Genomic DNA, 24240 nt, shown 5'->3' with positions numbered 1-24240 from the left:
AGCCTCCATGCTACCTGCCTCCACCCAGCTGGTACACCCAGCCTCCATGCTACCTGCCTCCACCCAGCTGGTACATCCAGCCTCCATGCTACCTGCCTCCACCCAGCTGGTACACCCAGTCCAGGCTCCATGCTACCTGCCTCCACCCAGCTGGTACACCCAGCCTCTGTGCTACCTGCCTCCACCCAGCTGGTACACCCAGCCTCCGTGCTACCTGCCTCCCCCAATCTGGTACACCCAGCCTCCGTGCTACCTACCTCCCCCCAGCTGGTACACCCAGTCCAGCCTCCATGCTACCTGCCTCCACCCAGCTGGTACACCCAGCCTCCATGCTACCTGCCTCCACCCAGCTGGTACACCCAGCCTCCATGCTACCTGCCTCCACCCAGCTGGTACACCCAGCCTCCATGCTGCCTGCCTCCACCCATCTGGTACACCCAGTCCAGGCTCCATGCTACCTGCCTCCCCCAGCTGGTGCACCCAGCCTCCGTGCTACCTGCCTCCCCCAGCTGGTACACCCAGCCTCCATGCTACCTGCCTCCACCAGCTGGTACACCCAGCCTCCATGCTACCTGCCTCCCCCAACTGGTACACCCAGTCCAGCCTCCGTGCTACCTGCCTCCCCCAACTGGTACACCCAGTCCAGCCTCCGTGCTACCTGCCTCCCCCCAGCTGGTACACCCAGCCTCTGTGCTACCTGCCTCCCCCAGCTGGTGCACCCAGCCTCCATGCTACCTGCCTCCACCCAGCTGGTACACCCAGCCTCCATGCTACCTGCCTCCACCCAGCTGGTACACCCAGCCTCCATGCTACCTGCCTCCACCCAGCTGGTACACCCAGTCCAGCCTCCATGCTACCTGCCTCCCCCAGCTGGTACACCCAGTCCAGCCTCCATGCTACCTGCCTCCCCCAGCTGGTGCACCCAGCCTCCATGCTACCTGCCTCCACCAGCTGGTACACCCAGCCTCCATGCTACCTGCCTCCCCCAACTGGTACACCCAGCCTCCGTGCTACCTGTCTCCCCCAGCTGATACACCCAGTCCAGCCTCCGTTCTACCTGCCTCCCCCCAGCTGGTACACCCAGTCCAACCTCCGTGCTACCTGCCTCCCCCCCAGCTGGTGCACCCAGCCTCCGTGCTACCTGCCTCCCCCAACTGGTACACCCAGTCCAGCCTCCGTGCTACCTGCCTCCCCCAACTGGTACACCCAGTCCAGCCTCCGTGCTACCTGCCTCCCCCCAGCTGGTACACCCAGCCTCTGTGCTACCTGCCTCCCCCAGCTGGTGCACCCAGCCTCCATGCTACCTGCCTCCCCCAACTGGTGCACCCAGCCTCCGTGCTACCTGCCTCCCCCCAGCTGGTACACCCAATCCAGCCTCCGTGCTACCTGCCTCCCCCAACTGGTACACCCAGTCCAGCCTCCATGCTACCTGCCTCCACCCAGCTGGTACAACCAGTCCAGCCTCCGTGCTACCTGCCTCCCCCAACTGGTACACCCAATCCAGCCTCCGTGCTACCTGCCTCCCCCAACTGGTACACCCAGTCCAGCCTCCATGCTACCTGCCTCCACCCAGCTGGTACAACCAGTCCAGCCTCCGTGCTACCTGCCTCCCCCAGCTGGTGCACCCAGCCTCCATGCTACCTGCCTCCACCCAGCAGGTACACCCAGTCCAGCCTCCATGCTACCTGCCTCCACCTAGCTGGTACACCCAGCCTCCATGCTACCTGCCTCCACCCAGCTGGTACACCCAGTCCAGCCTCCATGCTACCTGCCTCCCCCAGCTGGTACACCCAGTCCAGCCTCCATGCTACCTGCCTCCCCCAGCTGGTGCACCCAGCCTCCATGCTACCTGCCTCCACCAGCTGGTACACCCAGCCTACATGCTACCTGCCTCCCCCAACTGGTGCACCCAGCCTCCGTGCTACCTGTCTCCCCCAGCTGATACACCCAGTCCAGCCTCCGTGCTACCTGCCTCCCCCAACTGGTACACCCAGTCCAGCCTCCGTGCTACCTGCCTCCCCCAACTGGTACACCCAGTCCAGCCTCCGTGCTACCTGCCTCCCCCCAGCTGGTACACCCAGCCTCTGTGCTACCTGCCACCCCCAGCTGGTGCACCCAGCCTCCATGCTACCTGCCTCCCCCAACTGGTGCACCCAGCCTCCGTGCTACCTGCCTCCCCCCAGCTGGTACACCCAGCCTCCATGCTACCTGCCTCCCCCAACTGGTACACCCAATCCAGCCTCCGTGCTACCTGCCTCCCCCAACTGGTACACCCAGTCCAGCCTCCATGCTACCTGCCTCCACCCAGCTGGTACAACCAGTCCAGCCTCCGTGCTACCTGCCTCCCCCAGCTGGTGCACCCAGCCTCCATGCTACCTGCCTCCACCCAGCTGGTACACCCAGTCCAGCCTCCATGCTACCTGCCTCAACCCAGCTGGTACACCCAGCCTCCATGCTACCTGCCTCCCCCCAGCTGGTACACCCAGTCCAACCTCCGTGCTACCTGCCTCCCCCCAGCTGGTGCACCCAGCCTCCGTGCTACCTGCCTCCCCCAACTGGTACACCCAGTCCAGCCTCCGTGCTACCTGCCTCCCCCAACTCTTACACCCATTCCAGCCTCAGTGCTACCTGCCTCCCCCCAGCTGGTACACCCAGCCTCTGTGCTACCTGCCTCCCCCTGCTGGTGCACCCAGCCTCCATGCTACCTGCCTCCCCCAACTGGTGCACCCAGCCTCCATGCTACCTGCCTCCCCCCAACTGGTGCACCCAGCCTCCGTGCTACCTGCCTCCCCCCAACTGGTGCACCCAGCCTCCGTGCTACCTGCCTCCCCCAGCTGGTGCATTGCTACTTCCTGAGGCTACCGTCCACCTGGTCTGTTGTGTTGTGTCTCGTCAGGAACATTAGTCAGCCTGTCCAGTACCTATCTTCAATTATTAGACCACATCACTCTTTTGACTTGAACTCCTCCTGCACCCTATTACAGTATGCGTCAATGTTCCCTTCACAGATACCAGTTACCATGTTGCCAACAGTTACCGTGTTGCCGACAGTTACCGTGTTGCCGACAGTTACCGTGTTGCCGACAGTTACCGTGTTGCCGACAGTTACCGTGTTGCCGACAGTTACCGTGTTGCCGACAGTTACCGTGTTGCCGACAGTTACCATGTTGCCGACAGTTACCATGTTGTTCAAACAGAAAGGGAGGAGGAGGAGTATAGTCTGAGCCTGGGTGAAGTGAATAACACTTAGGATACGTCCCAAATGGCTCCCTATTCCCTGTTTAGTGCCCTACTTTAGACCAGGGCCCATAGGGCTCTACTGTTGACCAGGGCCCTTAGAGCTCTACTGTTGACCAGGGATCATAGAGCTCTACTGTTGACCAGGGCCCTTATAGCTCTACTGTTGACCAGGGATCATAGAGCTCTACTTTAGACCACGGCCCATAGAGCTCTACTGTTGACCAGGGCCCATAGGGCTCTACTGTTGACCAGGGCCCATAGGGCTCTACTGTTGACCAGGGCCCATAGGGCTCTACTGTTGACCAGGGCCCATAGGGCTCCACTGTTGACCAGGGCCCATAGGGCTCTACTGTTGACCAGGGCCCATAGGGCTCTACTGTTGACCAGGTTTCATAGAGCTCTACTGTTGACCAGGGCCCATAGGGCTCTACTGTTGACCAGGTTTCATAGAGTTCTACTGTTGACCAGGGCCCTTAGAGCTCTACTGTTGACCAGGGATCATAGAGCTCTACTGTTGACCAGGGTCATAAAAGCTCTACTGTTGACCAGGGATCAAATCAAATCAAATCAAATTTATTTATATAGCCCTTCGTACATCAGCTGATATCTCAAAGTGCTGTACATAAACCCAGCCTAAAACCCCAAACAGCAAGCAATGCAGGTGTAGAAGCACGGTGGCTAGGAAAAACTCCCTAGAAAGGCCAAAACCTAGGAAGAAACCTAGAGAGGAACCAGGCTATGTGGGGTGGCCAGTCCTCTTCTGGCTGTGCCGGGTGGAGATTATAACAAAACATGGTCAAGATGTTCAAATGTTCATAAATGACCAGCATGGTCGAATAATAATAAGGCAGAATAGTTGAAACTGGAGCAGCAGCACAGTCAGGTGGACTGGGGACAGCAAGGAGTCATCATGTCAGGTATTCCTGGGGCATGGTCCTATGGCTCAGGTCCTCCGAGAGAGAGAAAGAAAGAGAGAATTAGAGAGAGCATATGTGGGATGGCCAGTCCTCTTCTGGCTGTGCCGGGTGGAGATTATAACAGAACATGGCCAAGATGTTCAAATGTTCATAAATGACCAGCATGGTCGAATAATAACAAGGCAGAACAGTTGAAACTGGAGCAGCAGCACAGCCAGGTGGACTGGGGACAGCAAGGAGTCATCATGTCAGGTAGTCCTGGGGCATGGTCCTAGGGCTCAGGTCCTCCGAGAGAGAGAAAGAGAGAAGGAGAGAATTAGAGAACGCACACTTAGATTCACACAGGACACCGAATAGGACAGGAGAAGTACTCCAGATATAACAAACTGACCCTAGCCCCCCAACACATAAACTACTGCAGCATAATTACTGGAGGCTGAGACAGGAGGGGTCAGGAGACACTGTGGCCCCATCCAAGGACACCCCCGGACAGGGCCAACAGGAAGGATCATTGAGCTCTACTGTTGGCCAGGGATCATAGAGCTCTACTGTTGACCAGGGCCCTTAGAGCTCTACTGTTGAACAGGGCCCATAGGGCTCTACTGTTGACCAGGGATCATAGAGCTCTACTGTTGACCAGGGTCATAAAAGCTCTACTGTTGACCAGGGATCATAGAGCTCTACTGTCGACCAGGACCCATAGAGCTCTACTGTCAACCAGGGATCATGGAGCTCTACTGTTGACCAGGGATCATAGAGCTCTACTGTTGACCAGGGATCATAGAGCTCTACTGTTGACCAGGGTCATAAAAGCTCTGCTGTTGACCAGGGATCATTGAGCTCTACTGTTGGCCAGGGATCATAGAGCTCTACTGTTGACCAGGGATCATAGAGCTCTACTGTTGACCAGGGTCATAAAAGCTCTACTGTTGACCAGGGACATTAGAGCTCTACTGTTGACCAGGGATCATAGAGCTCTACTGTTGACCAGGGATCATAGAGCTCTACTATTGACCAGGGACATTAGAGCTCTACTGTTGACCAGGGATCATAGGGCTCTACTGTTGACCAGGGATCATAGAGCTCTACTGTTGACCAGGGATCATAGAGCTCTACTGTTGACCAGGGATCATAGGGCTCTACTGTTGACCAGGGATCATAGAGCTCTACTGTTGACCAGGGTCATAAAAGCTCTACTGTTGACCAGGAATCATTGAGCTCTACTGTTGACCAGGGATCATAGAGCTCTACTGTCGACCAGGACCCATAGAGCTCTACTGTCAACCAGGGATCATGGAGCTCTACTGTTGACCAGGGATCATAGAGCTCTACTGTTGACCAGGGATCATAGAGCTCTACTGTTGACCAGGGTCATATAAGCTCTACTGTTGACCAGGGATCATTGAGCTCTACTGTTGGCCAGGGATCATAGAGCTCTACTGTTGACCAGGGATCATTGAGCTCTACTGTTGACCAGGGATCATAGAGCTCTACTGTTGACCAGGGTCATAAAAGATCTACTGTTGACCAGGGACATTAGAGCTCTACTGTTGACCAGGGATCATAGAGCTCTACTGTCGACCAGGGATCATAGAGCTCTACTGTTGACCAGGGACATTAGAGCTCTACTGTTGACCAGGGACATTAGAGCTCTACTGTTGACCAGGGATCAGGATTGAACTCATCATGGAGACATAACACTAGCCTAGTGGTTAGAGCATTGGGCCAGTAACCGAATGGTTGCTGGATTGAATCCCGAGCTGACAATGTAAAAATCTGTTGTTCTGCCCCTGAGCAAGGCAGTTAACCCACTGTTCCCCAGGCACCGACGACGTGGATGTCGAAAATGGCAGCCCCCCGCACCTCTCTGATTCAGAGGGGTTGGGTTAAATGCAGGAATACACATTTCAGTTGAATGCATTCAGTTGTACAACTGACTAGGTATCCCCCTTTCCCTCCCCTCTCTTACGCGTTCCAGCTTCAGGCTCTTACTTGTGGAATCATAAAGATGGGACATGTCTGGTATTTAGTCTCAGGCATAACAAGCCTGGCTAAACACCTTGTTATTGATAGAACACAGGTCTGAAGGGAAAGCTCTTACCAACACCACCCTATGAATACCAGCTCTTACCAACACCACCCTCTGAATACCAGCTCTTACCAACACCACCCTCTGAATACCAGCTCTTACCAACACCACCCTCTGAATACCAGCTTTTACCAACACCACCCTCTGAATACCAGCTCTTACCAACACCACCCTCTGAATACCAGCTCTTACCAACACCACCCTCTGAATACCAGCTCTTACCAACACCACCCTCTGAATACCAGCTCTTACCAACACCAACCTCTGAATACCAGCTCTTACCAACACCACTCTCTGAATACCAGCTCTTACCAACACCACCCTCTGAATAGCAGCTCTTACCAACACCACCCTCTGAATACCAGCTCTTACCAACACCACCCTCTGAATACCAGCTCTTACCAACACCACCCTCTGAATAGCAGCTCTTACCAACACCACCCTCTGAATACCAGCTCTTACCAACACCAACCTCTGAATACCAGCTCTTACCAACACCACCCTCTGAATAGCAGCTCTTACCAACACCACCCTCTGAATACCAGCTCTTACCAACACCACCCTCTGAATAGCAGCTCTTACCAACACCACCCTCTGAATAGCAGCTCTTACCAACACCACCCTCTGAATAGCAGCTCTTACCAACACCACCCTCTGAATAGCAGCTCTTACCAACACCACCCTCTGAATAGCAGCTCTTACCAACACCACCCTCTGAATAGCAGCTCTTACCAACACCACCCTCTGAATACCAGCTCTTACCAACACCAACCTCTGAATACCAGCTCTTACCAACACCACTCTCTGAATACCAGCTCTTACCAACACCACCCTCTGAATAGCAGCTCTTACCAACACCACCCTCTGAATACCAGCTCTTACCAAAACCACCCTCTGAATACCAGCTCTTACCAACACCACCCTCTGAATAGCAGCTCTTACCAACACCACCCTCTGAATACCAGCTCTTACCAACACCAACCTCTGAATACCAGCTCTTACCAACACCACCCTCTGAATAGCAGCTCTTACCAACACCACCCTCTGAATACCAGCTCTTACCAACACCACCCTCTGAATAGCAGCTCTTACCAACACCACCCTCTGAATAGCAGCTCTTACCAACACCACCCTCTGAATAGCAGCTCTTACCAACACCACCCTCTGAATAGCAGCTCTTACCAACACCAACTTGTGTGGGCTCCAGGGAATTTCCCTTTGGTGCAGATCTAGGATTAGCTTCCCTTCCCCCTAACCCCCCCTATCCTCCAGATGTCATCCAGTGATTTTTGAACTTTTTCCTCAAGTATAAATAGAGTCAAGTACACACACTAAATATGTTTTTAACATCACATTACACAACTGCACACTTCAAGGAGATGGGACATTCAAGGAGATGGGACATTGAAGGAGATGGGACATTGTAAGGAGATGGGACATTCAAGGAGATGGGACATTCAAGGAGATTGGACATTCAAGGAGATTGGACATTGAAGGAGATTGGACATTGAAGGAGATTGGACATTCAAGGAGATGGGACATTCAAGGAGATTGGACATTGAAGGAGATTGGACATTGAAGGAGATTGGACATTGAAGGAGATTGGACATTCAAGGAGATGGGACATTCAAGGAGATGGGACATTCAAGGAGATTGGACATTGAAGGAGATGGGACATTCAAGGAGATTGGACATTGAAGGAGATTGGACATTGAAGGAGATGGAACATTGAAGGAGATGGGACATTCAAGGAGATTGGACATTCAAGGAGGTTGGACATTCAAGGAGGTTGGACATTCAAGGAGGTTAGACATTCAAGGAGGTTGGGCATTCAAGGAGGTTGGACATTGAAGGAGTTGGACTGATGGTCAGATGTGATGTCATCACAATGCTTGCGTGAACAATAAAGCCCCCCCCCACTTGTGCCATGTCATGTTATACCTGGTCCACGTATTGAGATGTGCCTTTTGTTAAGTAAATCAAGTGAAAAAATGAGGTGAAAAGGAATGGATTTGTATGAATTTGTATGAATTTGTAGGGTCCCCTCATATAGCAGACCAATACCCAACTACCCACTTAGTTAGTTAGGTCTGTTCAGAGGCGTTAAGGGGGTAGGATGTTGGCTGGGGGGGGGCGTATAAACTACATCTTATGTTTCTGTGCAATAGTTATTGTTAAAACTTAAATACAAATATATATTTTTTAGATTCAAAAAGGTGAAAAGGAGACTGGGAGAGGACCTGACCCAGGATCAGCGCGGAGGGGCAACTTCACCCTACACTTCCTGTACATCAGCGGAGGCTGGTGGGAGGAGCTATAGGAGGACAGGCTCCATGTAACGGCTGGAACGGAATCAACGGAACGGAGTCAAACGTGTGGTTTCCGTTTCGTTTGACACAAGTTCCATGTATGCCATTACAACGAGCCCGTCCTCCTATAGCTCCTCCCACCAGCCTCCTCTGCTGTACATACTGCAGGAAGCCAAACGCTCTTGTAGGGACTGTGTACCAAATGGTACCCTATTCCTTTTATAGGGCACTACTTTTGACCAGGACCCATAGAGCTGTGATTGAAAGTAGTGCACTACGTAGGGAATAGGGTGTAATTTGGCGTGAACGCTTCACTGTGTACTGATGTAGGTGAAAGGTCAGCCTTAATGACTACATTATCTTCATCGTGTAATTATCTCTGTAATCTCTCTCTCCCAGTTAAGAGGGCGAAGTTGCCTTGCCCCCAAATGCTGATCCAGGGTCAGTTTAGCTTAAGGTTAGGGTTGATGAAGCTGATCCTAGGTCTGTACCTAGGGGAAAGTTCCGCCTTGGCGCTCTGAGCCCACTGATTGTAGCCTGGTCCCAGGTCTGTTTATGCTGTTTTGCCAACTTCCAGGATGTTGTCATGCCGAACATGTATTGGCAAGACAGAACAGATCTGGGACCAGATAACTGATGAATTAGCTCTAATCTTTATCCTGTCTTTAAACCATGAATAACCTCTGACCTTTAATCCGTGTTACAGGACTGACGGAGGGAATAACTGTGTGGGACCAGACAAGTCCTACAGCTCCTGTAATATCCAGGTAAACAACATGCTAATTCCCCAAATCCCCAAAAACGTTCTCTCACAGACTATTCATCTTGGTGTAACTCTCTGTCTATTACTGTTGGTGTAACTCTCTCAGTCTATTACTGTTGGTGTAACTCTCTCAGTCTATTACTGTTGGTGTTGCTCTCTCTCCGTCTATTACTGTTGGTGTTGCTCTCTCTCAGTCTACTACTGTTGGTGTAGCTCTCTCTCAGTCTATTACTGTTGGTGTAGCTCTCTCAGTCTATTACTGTTGGTGTTGCTCTCTCAGTCTATTACTGTTGGTGTAGCTCTCTCTCAGTCTATTACTGTTGGTGTAGCTCTCTCTCAGTCTATTACTGTTGGTGTTGCTCTCTCTCAGTCTATTACTGTTGGTGTTGCTCTCTCTCAGTCTATTACTGTTGGTGTAGCTCTCTCTGTCTATTACTGTTGGTGTAACTCTCTCTCAGTCTATTACTGTTGGTGTAACTCTATCTCAGTCTATTACTGTTGGTGTAGCTCTCTCTGTCTATTACTGTTGGTGTAACTCTCTCTCAGTCTATTACTGTTGGTGTAGCTCTCTCAGTCTATTACTGTTGGTGTAGCTCTCTCTCAGTCTAATACTGTTGGTGTAGCTCTCTCTCAGTCTATTACTGTTGGTGTAGCTCTCTCAGTCTATTACTGTTGGTGTAGCTCTCTCTCAGTCTATTACTGTTGGTGTAGCTCTCTCTCAGTCTATTACTGTTGGTGTAGCTCTCTCTCAGTCTATTACTGTTGGTGTAGCTCTCTCTGTCTATTACTGTTGGTGTAGCTCTCTCCGTCTATTACTGTTGGTGTAGCTCTCTCTCAGTCTATTACTGTTGGTGTAGCTCTCTCTGTCTATTACTGTTGGTGTAGCTCTCTCTCAGTCTAATACTGTTGGTGTAGCTCTCTCTCTCTCTCAACCCTGTTACTGTCAACCCTGTTACTGTCAACCCTGTTACTGTCAACCCTGTTACGGTCAACCCTGTTACTGTCAACCCTGTTACGTTCAACCCTGTTACGGTCAACCCTGTTACTGTCAACCCTGTTACTGTCAACCCTGTTACGGTCAACCCTGTTACGGTCAACCCTGTTACTGTCAACCCTGTTACGGTCAACCCTGTTACGGTCAACCCTGTTACTGTCAACCCTGTTACTGTCAACCCTGTTACGGTCAACCCTGTTACGGTCAATCCTGTTACGGTCAACCCTGTTACGGTCAACCCTGGTACGGTCAACCCTGTTACTGTCAACGCTGTCATGGTCAACCCTGTTACGGTCAACCCTGTTACGGTCAACTCTGTTACTGTCAACCCTGTTACGGTCAACCCTGTTACGGTCAACCCTGTTACGGTCAACCCTGTTACTGTCAACGCTGTCGTGGTCAACCCTGTTATGGTCAACCCTGTTACGGTCAACCCTGTTACTGTCAACGCTGTCATGGTCAACCCTGTTACGGTCAACCCTGTTACTGTCAACCCTGTTACGGTCAACCCTGTTACGGTCAACCCTGTTACGGTCAACCCTGTTATTTTATTTGGCACTAATTAGTTACTTACTATAACACTTTTTTTGTTTAACCTCTTGAGATGGGAAAACTTTTTTTTTACATTAAGTTGAACATGTCCTCTTTATGACAAAATATTCAAATTAGGTGACCAGGGTACACTTCTTCAAAGGCAGCGAATTGGCAGAACGACTCAGTTGTTCATCTTTGGGAATAAACCATATCTTTTATGTTCAGTTCATATCACTGACAGGAAAGAACCAACAGGGTGTTATACAGTAATCTACTCTCTGTCGGCCTATGCCCTGACTTCTAATTACCCCTCTAATTACCCCTTACCCCATTACCTCTCCCTGTGTATCACCCAGGATTGCCCAGAGGGATCTCGGGACTTCAGAGAGGAGCAGTGTTCTCAGTTTGATGGATCTGACTTCCAGGGAAAACGATACAAATGGCTCCCATACTATGGAGGTGAGTCAGGAGGGCCTGAGGGCCGGGGCTTTATACAGCTCCCATACTATGGAGGTGAGTCAGGAAAAAGACTGTATAACGTTTGGTAAAGACTGTATAACGTTTGGTAATGACTGTATAATGTTTGGTAAAGACTGTATAACGTTTGGTAATGACTGTATAACGTTTGGTAATGACTGTATAACGTTTGGTAATAACGTTTGGTAAAGACTGTATAATAATAACAGAAATGTTCAGCAGACCACTGGAATATATTACTGGTAATGTTATGCAAATTCCAGGTGAAGAAGGGTGAACTAAAGGTGTGTTTGTGTTTCCCACCAGCTGACAACCTGTGTGAGCTGAACTGTATGCCCAGAGGAGAGAACTTCTTCTACCGCCACAGGACAGCTGTGGCCGACGGCACGCCCTGCCACCCCGGGAGGAAGGATGTCTGTGTTGATGGAGTCTGTAAGGTAGGTGTGTGTGTGTTCGTGTGTGTGTGTGTGTGTGAGGTAGGATTAAACTTGAGGCTTAATAACAGAAGGGCATTGTGATTATCGAGGGGGGGGGGGGGGGGGGGGGGGTTTGGATGGAACTTATCAACACTTTCACTCAATTCATCAATTTCACTCTGACCTCTAACATCAGTTTCCCTCTAACATCAGTTTCCCTCTAACTTCAGTTTCCCTCTAACTTCAGTTTCCCTCTAACTTCAGTTTCCCTCTAACTTCAGTTTCACTCTGACTTCAGTTTCCCTCTAACTTCAGTTTCCCTCTAACTTCAGTTTCCTTCTAACTTCAGTTTCCCTCTAACTTCAGTTTCCCTCTAACTTCAGTTTCCCTCTAACTTCAGTTTCCCTCTAACTTCAGTTTCCCTCTAACATCAGTTTCCCTCTAACTTCAGTTTCCCTCTAACTTCAGTTTCTCTACAACTTCAGTTTCCCTCTAACTTCAGTTTCCATCTAACTTCAGTTTCCCTCTAACTTCAGTTTCCCTCTAACTTCAGTTTCCCTCTAACTTCAGTTTCCCTCTAACATCAGTTTCCCTCTAACTTCAGTTTCCCTCTAACTTCAGTTTCTTTACAACTTCAGTTTCCCTCATCATCAGTTTCCCTCTAACTTCAGTTTCCCTCTAACTTCAGTTTCCCTATTTCGTATAACTTCAGTTTCCCTCTAACTTCAGTTTCCCTCTAACTTCAGTTTCCCTATTTCTTATAACTTCAGTTTCCCTCTAACTTCAGTTTCCCTCTAACTTCAGTTTCCCTATTTCTTATAACTTCAGTTTCCCTCTAACTTCAGTTTCCCTCTTACTTCAGTTTCCCTATTTCTTATAACTTCAGTTTCCCTCTAACATCAGTTTCCCTCTAACTTCAGTTTCCCTCTAACTTCAGTTTCCCTCTAACTTCAGTTTCCCTCTAACTTCAGTTTCCCTATTTCTTATAACTTCAGTTTCCCTCTAACTTCAGTTTCCCTATTTCTTATAACTTCAGTTTCCCTCTAACTTCAGTTTCCCTCTAACTTCAGTTTCCCTATTTCTTATAACTTCAGTTTCCCTCTAACATCAGTTTCCCTCTAACTTCAGTTTCCCTCTAACATCAGTTTCCCTCTAACTTCAGTTTCCCTCTAACTTCAGTTTCCCTCTTACTTCAGTTTCCCTATTTCTTATAACTTCAGTTTCCCTCTAACATCAGTTTCCCTCTAACTTCAGTTTCCCTCTAACTTCAGTTTCTCTACAACTTCAGTTTCCCTCTAACTTCAGTTTCCCTCTAACTTCAGTTTCCCTCTAACTTCAGTTTCCCTATTTCTTATAACTTCAGTTTCCCTCTAACTTCAGTTTCCCTCTAACTTCAGTTTCCCTATTTCTTATAACTTCAGTTTCCCTCTAACTTCAGTTTCCCTCTAACTTCAGTTTCCCTATTTCTTATAACTTCAGTTTCCCTCTAACTTCAGTTTCCCTCTAACTTCAGATTCCCTCTAACTTAAACCTGTATTGAGTTGTGTGACAGCTTTCTTGTCTTCCTGAATCCCACTGATAAGATCTTCACAGCTACTCAAATACTTTCCCAGGCCTAGTATCTCTCTCCTTCCAGACCTAGTATCTCTATCTCCTTCCAGACCTAGTATCTCTCTCTCCTTCCAGACCTAGAATCTCTCTCTCCTTCCAGACCTAGGATCTCTCTCTCCTTCCAGACCTAGAATCTCTCTTCTTCCAGACCTAGTATCTCTCTCTCCTTCCAGACCTAGAATCTCTCTCTCCTTCCAGACCTAGTATCTCTCTCTCCTTCCAGACCTAGTATCTCTCTCTCTTTCCAGACCTAGAATCTCTCTCTCCTTCCAGACCTAGTATCTCTCTCTCCTTCCAGACCTAGTATCTCTCTCCTTCCAGACCTAGTATCTCTCTCCTTCCAGACCTAGTTTCCCTCTCTCCTTCCAGACCTACTTTCTCTCTCTCCTTCCAGACCTAGTATCTCTTTCTCCTTCCAGACCTAGGATCTCTCTCTCCTTCCAGACCTAGAATCTCTCTTCTTCCAGACCTAGTATCTCTCTCTCCTTCCAGACCTAAAATCTCTCTCTCCTTCCAGACCTAGGATCTCTCTCTCCTTCCAGACCTAGAATCTCTCTTCTTCCAGACCTAGTATCTCTCTCTCCTTCCAGACCTAAAATCTCTCTCTCCTTCCAGACCTAGTATCTCTCTCTCCTTCCAGACCTAGTATCTCTCTCTCCTTCCAGACCTAGTATCTCTTTCTCCTTCCAGACCTAGTATCTCTATCTCCTTCCAGACCTAGTATCTCTCTCTCCTTCCAGACCTAGAATCTCTCTCCTTCCAGACCTAGTTTCCCTCTCTCCTTCCAGACCTAGTTTCCCTCTCTCCTTCCAGACCTAGTATATCTCTCTCCTTCCAGACCTAGTATCTCTCTCTCCTTCCAGACCTAGTATCTCTCTCTCCTTCCAGACCTAGTATCTCTCTCTCCTTCCAGACCTAGTATCTCTCTCTCCTTCCAGACCTAGTATCTCTCTCCTTCCAGACCTAGTATCTCTCTCCTTCCAGACCTAGTATCTCTCTCTCCTTCCAGACCTAGTATCTCTCTCTCCTTCCAGACCTAGTATCTCTCTCCTTCCAGACCTAGTATCTCTCTCCTTCCAGACCTAGTATCTCTCTCTCCTTCCAGACCTAGTATCTCTCTCTCTCCTTCCAGACCTAGTATCTCTCTCTCCTTCCAGACCTAGTATCTCTCTCCTTCCAGACCTAGTATATCTCTCCTTCCAGACCTAGTATCTCTCTCTCCTTCCAGACCTAGTATCTCTCTCTCCTTCCAGACCTAGTATCTCTCTCTCCTTCCAGACCTAGTATCTCTTTCTCCTTCCAGACCTAGTATCTCTCTCTCCTTCCAGACCTAGTATCTCTCTCTCCTTCCAGACCTAGTATCTCTCTCTCCTTCCAGACCTAGTATCTCTATCTCCTTCCAGACCTAGTATCTCTCTCTCCTTCCAGACCTAGAATCATTCTCCTTCCAGACCTAGTATCTCTATCTCCTTCCAGACCTAGTATCTCTCTCTCCTTCCAGACCTAGTATCTCTCTCTCCTTCCAGACCTAGTATCTCTCTCTCCTTCCAGACCTAGTATCTCTATCTCCTTCCAGACCTAGGATCTCTCTCTCCTTCCAGACCTAGTATCTATCTCTCCTTCCAGACCTAGTATCTCTCTCTCCTTCCAGACCTAGGATCTCTCTCTCCTTCCAGACCTAGTATCTCTCTCCTTCCAGACCTAGTATCTCTCTCCTTCCAGACCTAGTATCTCTCTCCTTCCAGACCTAGTATCTCTCTCCTTCCAGACCTAGTATCTCTCTCTCCTTCCAGACCTAGTATCTCTCTCTCCTTCCAGACCTAGTATCTCTCTCTCCTTCCACACCTAGTATCTCTCTCCTTCCAGACCTAGTATCTCTCTCTCCTTCCAGACCTAGTATCTCTCTCCTTCCAGACCTAGTATCTCTCTCTCCTTCCAGACCTAGTATCTCTCTCTCCTTCCAGACCTAGTTTCTCTCTCTCCTTCCAGACCTAGTATCTCTCTCTCCTTCCAGACCTAGTATCTCTCTCCTTCCAGACCTAGTATCTCTCTCCTTCCAGACCTAGTATCTCTCTCTCCTTCCAGACCTAGTATCTCTCTCTCCTTCCAGACCTAGTATCTCTCTCTCCTTCCAGACCTAGTATCTCTCTCTCCTTCCAGAGAACCCTGTTGCTGGAGAGATACCCTCCTGTAGGTTTTCACTCCAACCCCAGTTTATCAACCAGCTAATTGTTAGAATCAGGTGTGTTAGATTAGGTTTGGAGCGAAAACCTACAGGAGGATAGCTCTCCAGGAACAGGGTCATAGAGACCTGGTGTAAACCTACAGGAGGGTATCTCTCCAGGAACAGGGTTGGAGAGGCCTGGTGTAAACCTACAGGAGGGTAGCTCTCCAGGAACAGGGTCGGAGAGGCCTGCTCTAACCCATGTCCCTATTCCCCCCCCCCCCCCCCCCCCCCCGTAGCGTCTGGGCTGTGACAACATGCTGGAATCCCCCCAGAAGGAGGACCCCTGTCTGCAGTGTGGGGGCAACGGACAGTCCTGCTACCCTGTCAGGAGCACCTTCAGCATGACCAACCTGCCCAAAGGTACAGTTCTCTTACCTCTTCACCGCAGGATCCGTGGATAGAGCTCCCGTTACAGCCCACTCTCTGTACATCAGTGTGTTAACATAGCATCTCTCCAGGTATCGACTCTTCATGTCCACTGATGTGTTTTATGTTTCCTGTTCTCTTCCCTCCCAGGCTATAACCACCTGTTCTATCTCTCATGTTCTCTTCCCTCCCAGGCTATAACCAGGTGTTTTATGTTTCCTGTTCTCTTCCCTCCCAGGCTATAACCAGGTGTTTTATCTCTCCTGTTCTCTTCCCTCCCAGGCTATAACCAGGTGTTTTAACTCTCCTGTTCTCTTCCCTCCCAGGCTATAACCAGGTGTTTTATCTCTCCTGTTCTCCTCCCTCCCAGGCTATAACCAGGTGTTTTATCTCTCCTGTTCTCTTCCCTCCCAGGCTATAACCAGGTGTTTTATCTCTCCTGTTCTCCTCCCTGCCAGGCTATAACCAGGTGTTTTATCTCTCCTGTTCTCTTCCCTCCCAGGCTATAACCAGGTGTTTTATCTTTCCTATTCTCCTCCCTCCCAGGCTATAACCAGGTGTTTTATCTCTCATGTTCTCCTCCCTCCCAGGCTATAACGAGGTGTTTTATCTCTCCTGTTCTCTTCCCTCCCAGGCTATAACCAGGTGTTTTATCTCTCCTGTTCTCTTCCCTCCCAGGCTATAACCAGGTGTTTTATCTCTCCTGTTCTCTTCCCTCCCAGGCTATAACCAGGTGTTTTATGTTTCCTGTTCTCTTCCCTCCCAGGCTATAACCAGGTGTTTTATCTCTCCTGTTCTCTTCCCTCCCAGGCTATAACCAGGTGTTTTATCTCTCCTGTTCTCCTCCCTCCCAGGCTATAACCAGGTGTTTTATCTCTCCTGTTCTCCTCCCTCCCAGGCTATAACCAGGTGTTTTATCTCTCCTGTTCTCTTCCCTCCCAGGCTATAACCAGGTGTTTTATCTCTCCTGTTCTCTTCCCTCCCAGGCTATAACCACCTGTTCTATCTCTCCTGTTCTCTTCCCTTCCAGGCTATAACCAGGTGTTTTATGTTTCCTGTTCTCTTCCCTCCCAGGCTATAACCAGGTGTTTTATCTCTCCTGTTCTCTTCCCTCCCAGGCTATAACCAGGTGTTTTATGTCTCCTGTTCTCTTCCCTCCCAGGCTATAACCAGGTGTTTTATCTCTCCTGTTCTCTTCCCTCCCAGGCTATAACCAGGTGTTTTATCTCTCCTGTTCTCCTCCCTCCCTCCCAGGCTATAACCAGGTGTTTTATCTCTCCTGTTCTCCTCCCTCCCAGGCTATAACCAGGTGTTTATCATCCCTGTGGGAGCCACCTCCATCCAGATCAGAGAGACTGTTGCCACTCGTAATTACCTGGGTGAGTCCCTAACTGCCCGGGTGAGTCCCTAACTGCCTGGGTGAGTCCCTAACTGCCTGGGTGAGTCCCTAACTGCCTGGGTGAGTCCCTAACTGCCCGGGTGAGTCCCTAACTGCCCAGGTCCCTAACTGTCCGGGCGGATCCCTAACTGCCCGGGTAAATCCCTAACTGCCTGGGTGAGTCCCTAACTGCCCAGGTGAGTCCCTAACTGCCTGGGTGAGTCCCTAACTGCCCGGGCGAGTCTTTAATTCCTTGGATGACTGGGCTAGAGATGACAGGACATGAGATGGCAATAGGACAGTTGTACCAGAAAAGCTGTGTTCTATGGTGGTGTAATGATCTGTGACTCTGAACTCTAGTCCTTCTGTCTGTAATGATCTGTGACTGAACTCTAGTCCTTCTGTCTATAATGATCTGTGACTGAACTCTAGTCCTTCTGTCTGTAATGATCTGTGACTCTGAACTCTAGTCCTTCTGTCTGTAATGATCTGTGACTCTGAACTCTAGTCCTTCTGTCTGTAATGATCTGTGACTGAACTCTAGTCCTTCTGTCTATAATGATATGTGACTGAACTCTAGTCCTTCTGTCTGTAATGATCTGTGACTGAACTCTAGTCCTTCTGTCTGTAATGATCTGTGACTCTGAACTCTAGTCCTTCTGTCTATAATGATCTGTCACTCTGAACTCTAGTCCTTCTGTCTCTAATGATCTGTGACTGAACTCTAGTCCTTCTGTCTCTAATGATCTGTGACTCTGAACTCTAGTCCTTCTGTCTCTTCTGTCTCTGAACTCTAGTCCTTCTGTCTGTAATGATCTGTGACTCTGAACTCTAGTCCTTCTGTCTCTAATGATCTGTAATTCTGAACTCTAGTCCTTCTGTCTCTAATGATCTGTGACTCTGAACTCTAGTCCTTCTGTCTCTAATGATCTGTGACTCCGAACTCTGTGTCTGTGTCTGTCTCTGTCTGTCTGTGTCTCTGTCTGTCTCTGTCTGTCTCTCTCTGTCTCTCGCTGTGTCTGTCTGTGTTTGTGTCTGTCTGTCTATCTCTGCCTGTCTCTGCCCATCTCTGCCTGTCTCTATCTCTGCCTGTCTCTGCCCATCTCTGCCTGTCTCTGTCTCTGTCTGTCTCTGCCCGTCTCTGTCTGTGTCTGCCTGTCTTTGTCTCTGTCTGTCTCTGTTTGTCTCTGCCTGTCTCTGTCTCTGCCTGTCTCTGTTTGTCTCTGCCTGTCTCTCTCTCTGCCTGTCTCTGCCGTCTCTGTCTGTGTCTGCCTGTCTTTGTCTCTGCCTGTCTCTGTGTCTGCCTGTCTCTCTCTCTGCCTGTCTCTCTCTCTGCCTGTCTCTGCCGTCTCTGTCTGTGTCTGCCTGTCTTTGTCTCTGCCTGTCTCTGTGTCTGCCTGTCTTTGTCTCTGTCTGTCTCTGCGTCTGCCTGTCTTTGTCTCTGTCTGTCTCTCTCTCTGCCTGTCTCTGCCGTCTCTGTCTGTGTCTGCCTGTCTTTGTCTCTGCCTGTCTCTGTGTCTGCCTGTCTTTGTCTCTGTCTGTCTCTCTCTCTGCCTGTCTCTGCCGTCTCTGTCTGTGTCTGCCTGTCTTTGTCTCTGCCTGTCTCTGTGTCTGCCTGTCTTTGTCTCTGCCTGTCTCTGTGTCTGCCTGTCTTTGTCTCTGTCTGTCTGTCTCTGTCTGTCTGTGTCTCTGCCTGTCTCTGTGTCTGCCTGTCTTTGTCTCTGCTTGTCTCTGTGTCTGCCTGTCTTTGTCTCTGTCTGTCTGTCTCTGTCTGTCTGTGTCTGTTTCACCAGCCGTTAAGAACCTGCGTGGTGAGTACTACCTGAACGGCCACTGGGTGATTGAGTTCTCTAGGACCACTCCAGTAGCTGGCACCATGCTATACTACCAGAGAGGGGCTGAGGGAGAGATGACTCCTGAGACCATCATCGGTCGTGGACCCACCACCGAGCCGCTGGTTATAGAGGTCAGAGTCAGTTGATCCTTTAGTTCCTTGGGGGGGGGGGGGATTAGGTTCTAGTCCTTCTATCTCTAATGATCTGTGACTCTGAACTCTAGTCCTTCTGTCTGTAATGATCTGTGACTGAACTCTAGTCCTTCTGTCTATAATGATCTGTGACTCTGAACTCTAGTCCTTCTGTCTGTAATGATCTGTGACTGAACTCTAGTCCTTCTGTCTGTAATGATCTGTGACTCTGAACTCTAGTCCTTCTGTCTGTAATGATCTGTGACTTTGAACTCTAGTCCTTCTGTCTGTAATGATCTGTGACTGAACTCTAGTCCTTCTGTCTGTAATGATCTGTGACTCTGAACTCTAGTCCTTCTGTCTGTAATGATCTGTGACTGAACTCTAGTCCTTCTGTCTCTAATGATCTGGGGGGGGGGTTGTAATTTCATTTTGTATGTATGTACTCATGGTTCCTGACAATTGTTATGAAAATATAAAAATCACAACAACACAAAAAGAGGTCTGTAACGGTTTTCTGTATGGGAAAGAGAGTCGGACCAAAATGCGGCGTGGCTATTGCGATCCATGTTTAATCAAACAAAGTAAACACGATCAAATACAAAAACAAATAAACGTAACACTAAAACCGAAACAGCCTAATACTGGTGCAAAGTAACACAGCGACAGAACAAGGACAATCACCCACAAAACCCAACACCAATCAGGCTACCTAAATATGGTTCCCAATCAGAGACAATGACGAACACCTGCCTCCGATTGAGAACCATCAGGCCAAACATAGAACTAGACAAACTAGACATGTAACATAGAATGCCCACTCAGATCACACCCTGACCAACCAAAACATAGAAACATACAAAGCAAACTATGGTCAGGGTGGGGACCAGATGCGTAGAGCCGGCTTCATGGCACTTGGCTCGACGCTCACTCTAGCCCAGGCCGATACGCTGAGCTGGTATGTACCGCACCAGCCCCCGCACTGGAGACACTGTGCGCACCAAGGCATAACACGGTGCCTGCCCGGTCTCTCTCGCCCCCCGGTAAGCACAGGAAGATTGCGCAGGTCTCCTACCTGGCGTAGCCATACTCCCTGTGAGCCCCCCCCCAATACATTTTTGGGGCTGCCTCTCGGGCTTCCTTGCCAGCCGTGTTCCCTCATATCGCCGGCTCCTCTCTCCGGCTGCCTCTGCTCTCCTAGCTGCCTCCACCTGTTCCCATGGAAGGCGATCCTTTCCCGCCAGGATCTCCTCCCATGTGTAGCAACCCTTGCCGTCCAATACATCGTCCCAAGTCCATTCCTCTTTGCGCCGCTGTTGCTGTTGCCCGTTACCACGCCGCTTGGTCCTGTTGTGGTGGGTGATTCTGTAAGGGTTTTCTGTATGGGAAAGAGAGTCAGACCAAAATGCGGCGTGGCTATTGCGATCCATGTTTAACCTTTCTGATCTCCCCATCCCGGATCCGGGATCGTGAATACAGACTCAAGCTCATTACCATAACGCAACGTTAACTATTCATGAAAATCGCAAATGAAATGAAATAAATATGCCATCTCTCAAGCTTAGCCTTTTGTAAACAACACTGTCATCTCAGATTTTCAAAATATGCTTCTCAACCATAGGAAAACAATCATTTGTGTAAAAGTAGCTAGCTAGCGTAGCATTTAGCGTTAGCATTAGCGTTAGCATCCAGCACTCAACATTTCAACAAAAACATAAAAGCCTTCAAATAAAATCATTTACCTTTGAAGAACTTCGGATGTTTTCAATGAGGAGACTCTCAGTTAGATAGCAAATGCTCAGTTTTTCCAAAAAGATTCTTTGTGTATTAGAAATAGCTCCGTTTTGTACATCACATTTGGCTACCAAAAAAACCCGAAAATTCAGTCCTCAAAACGCGAACTTTTTTCCAAATTAACTCCATAATATCGACTGAAAACATGGCAAACGTTGTTTAGAATCAATCCTCAAGGTGTTTTTCACATATCTCTTCGATGATATATCGTTCGTGGAAGCATGGTTTCTCCTCTCAATCAAATGGAAAAATACTTGCACCTGGCTTTGCGCACCAGTTTCGACGCAGGACACCAGGCGGACACTTGGAAAATGTAGTCTCTTATGGTCAATCTTCCAATGATATGCCTACAAATACGTCACAATGCTGCCGACATCTTGGGGAAACGGCAGAAGGTCTAAGCTTATTCCTGTCGCATTCACAGCCATATAAGGAGACATTAGAAAACAGAGCTTCAGAAATTCTGCTCATTTCCTGTTTGACGTATCATCTTGGTTTCGCCTGTAGAATGAGTTCTGGGGCACTTACAGACAAAATCTTTGCAGATTCTGAAACTTCAGAGAGTCGAGCATTTCGTGACAAAATATTGCGCTTAAAACGGGAACGTTTTTTATCCAAAAATGAAATAGCGCCCCTAGAGATGCAACTGGTTCAAACAAAGTAAACACGATCAAATACAAAAACAAATAAACGTAACACTAAAATCGAGAAAGCCTAATACAGAGAGACAATGACGAGAACACCTGCCTCTGATTGAGAACCATATCAGGCCAAACATAGAACTAGACAAACTAGACATGTAACATAGAATGCCCACTCAGATCACTCTGATCACTCATAGAATGCCCACTCAGATCAAACCGACCCCCCCCAGGTCTGTTGTAGTCTGGTCTCAGGTCTGATCCCAGGTCTGTTGTAGTCTGATCCCAGGTCTGTTGTAGTCTGGTCCCAGGTCTGTTGTAGTCTGGTCCCAGGTCTGTTGTAGTCTGGTCTCAGGTCTGTTGTAGTCTGGTCTCAGGTCTGTTGTAGTCTGATCCCAGGTCTGTTGTAGTCTGGTCTCAGGTCTGTTGTAGTCTGATCCCAGGTCTGTTGTAGTCTGATCCCAGGTCTGTTGTAGTCTGGTCTCAGGTCTGTTGCTGTCTGATCCCAGGTCTGTTGTAGTCTGATCCCACGTCTGTTGTAGTCTGACCCCAGGTCTGTTGTAGTCTGATCCCAGGTCTGTTGTAGTCTGGTCTCAGGTCTGTTGTAGTCTGGTCCCAGGTCTGTTGTAGTCTGATCCCAGGTCTGTTGTAGTCTGATCCCAGGTCTGTTGTAGTCTGATCCCAGGTCTGTTGTAGTCTGGTCTCAGGTCTGTTGCTGTCTGATCCCAGGTATGTTGTAGTCTGGTCTCAGGTCTGTTGTAGTCTGATCCCAGGTCTGTTGTAGTCTGATCCCAGGTCTGTTGTAGTCTGGTCTCAGGTCTGTTGCTGTCTGATCCCAGGTCTGTTGTAGTCTGGTCTCAGGTCTGTTGTAGTCTGATCCCAGGTCTGTTGTAGTCTGATCCCAGGTCTGTTTGCTGTCTGTGTCTCTCTGTCTTTCTCTGTACTCAGTCAAATTAAATAAAGGTAGAGGTTTTGATGTGTTTCTCTCTTTCTCTCCCCCCTCAGTTGATCATCCAGGAACATAACCAGGGAGTAGAGTACGAGTACTACCTCCCTAACGGTCGGTCCAGAGAGGGATACTACTGGAGCTTCGGCTCCTGGTCTACCTGCAGCAGAGAGTGTGGATCAGGTACGTGTCCTTCTGGGGTTGCAATATTTTGCTTACTTTCCCCAAATTCCCAGGTTTTTCAGAAATTACATTTAAAAAAATCCCGGAATCAGGAGGGAATAAGCAGGAAATCCGGAATCTTCCAAGCAGGAAATTGACTCTAATTTTGCAACCCTAGTCCCTCTTTACTATAACGTCACCTTATTTTAATCTAATGTCACTTTACTTTAATCTAATGTCGCCTTACTTTAATCTAATGTCACTTTACTTTAATCTAATGCCACCTTACTTTAATCTAATGTCACTTTATTTTAATCTAATGTCACCTTACTTTAATCTAATGTCACCTTACTTTAATCTAATGTCACCTTACTTTAATCTAATGTCACCTTATTTAATTTAATGTCACTTTATTTAATCTAATGTCAATTTATTTTAATCTAATGTCACCTCACTTTAATCTAATGTAACCTTATTTTAATCTAATACCTTACTTTAATCTGTAACCTTACTTTAATCTGTAACCTTACTTTAATCTAATGTCACCTCACTTGAATCTGTCACCTTACTTGAATCTGTCACCTTACTTTAATCTGTCACCTTACTTTAATCTGTCACCTGTCGTGGAAATTTCCTCTATTTACCAAATCATGGGAGCAAACCACACACACAAGTTAGAGTTAGTTATAAAAGTCCATCTTTAATTATATGAGCTCTATCACAACCCTGTGACTCTCAGATAAATTCAGTGTCTCTCAGTGAATTCTCTGAGAGCCCCTTCCACATTTCAAATGAGGTCCTTTATAGTAAAGACACACACACAGGATAAGACAGCATAGACATAATTCATCATTCAGCTTTGTCTCCTTTCCCAAACCCCAGAACCATAAACCAATCCTCCAAATCAACAGGCATATATCAAATTGTCATTTAGATGCAACCAACTCTAAATACAACCTCCTGGACAAGCTCACGGAGAGGAGGGTGAGGCTATAGGTTAAGATAGAAACAACATAAGAGGGAGCATAGAATGATTCCAGACACTGCAACCTTCCTTTCCCCACTATGGGAAAGGTAGAGAGTGAAAGATATGTTTACACATGATGACACTTTGACCTCTCCCCTCTCAGCGGCCCAGGCAACTTAGTTTTGACATAGAACAGATAACTGCAACCTCACCACAGAATTACACAAAAATACCATTCTGATGAGAAGTAACTTACACACATTTGATGAATATAAAACATCTTACATATGTTACCAACAAATTCTGAATCTTCCCTAACATGCCCCTCTCAAGGGACTCAGTCCCTTTTGAAGAATCAGAATAGTAACATACTCAATATTTTAAAATTCAAATCCCCTCAATGTCAAATACCTTAGCTTATATGTAAGCTTTCTCCCTTCTGA

At 48.4% G+C, this 24240-nt stretch overlaps 1 protein-coding gene across 2 annotated transcripts in view; it reads left to right on the top strand.

Annotated features, from left to right (window-relative positions):
* Window positions 1-24240, top strand: part of LOC139383553 (papilin-like) — an 89112-nt gene that overhangs the window by 34872 nt on the left and 30000 nt on the right. For both annotated transcript variants that reach the window (XM_071128132.1, XM_071128131.1), the window contains exons 4-10: window positions 9262-9322; window positions 11203-11305; window positions 11630-11760; window positions 15814-15937; window positions 17242-17322; window positions 19115-19287; window positions 22728-22851. In XM_071128132.1, coding sequence (XP_070984233.1) covers window positions 9262-9322; window positions 11203-11305; window positions 11630-11760; window positions 15814-15937; window positions 17242-17322; window positions 19115-19287; window positions 22728-22851 — 797 coding nt within the window. The remainder of the gene's footprint in view (window positions 1-9261; window positions 9323-11202; window positions 11306-11629; window positions 11761-15813; window positions 15938-17241; window positions 17323-19114; window positions 19288-22727; window positions 22852-24240) is intronic.

This window comes from Oncorhynchus clarkii, chromosome 25 (genome assembly GCF_045791955.1).
Source record: "Oncorhynchus clarkii lewisi isolate Uvic-CL-2024 chromosome 25, UVic_Ocla_1.0, whole genome shotgun sequence".
Lineage (NCBI taxonomy): Eukaryota > Metazoa > Chordata > Actinopteri > Salmoniformes > Salmonidae > Oncorhynchus > Oncorhynchus clarkii.
This window is presented reverse-complemented; position numbering and strand designations above follow the sequence as displayed.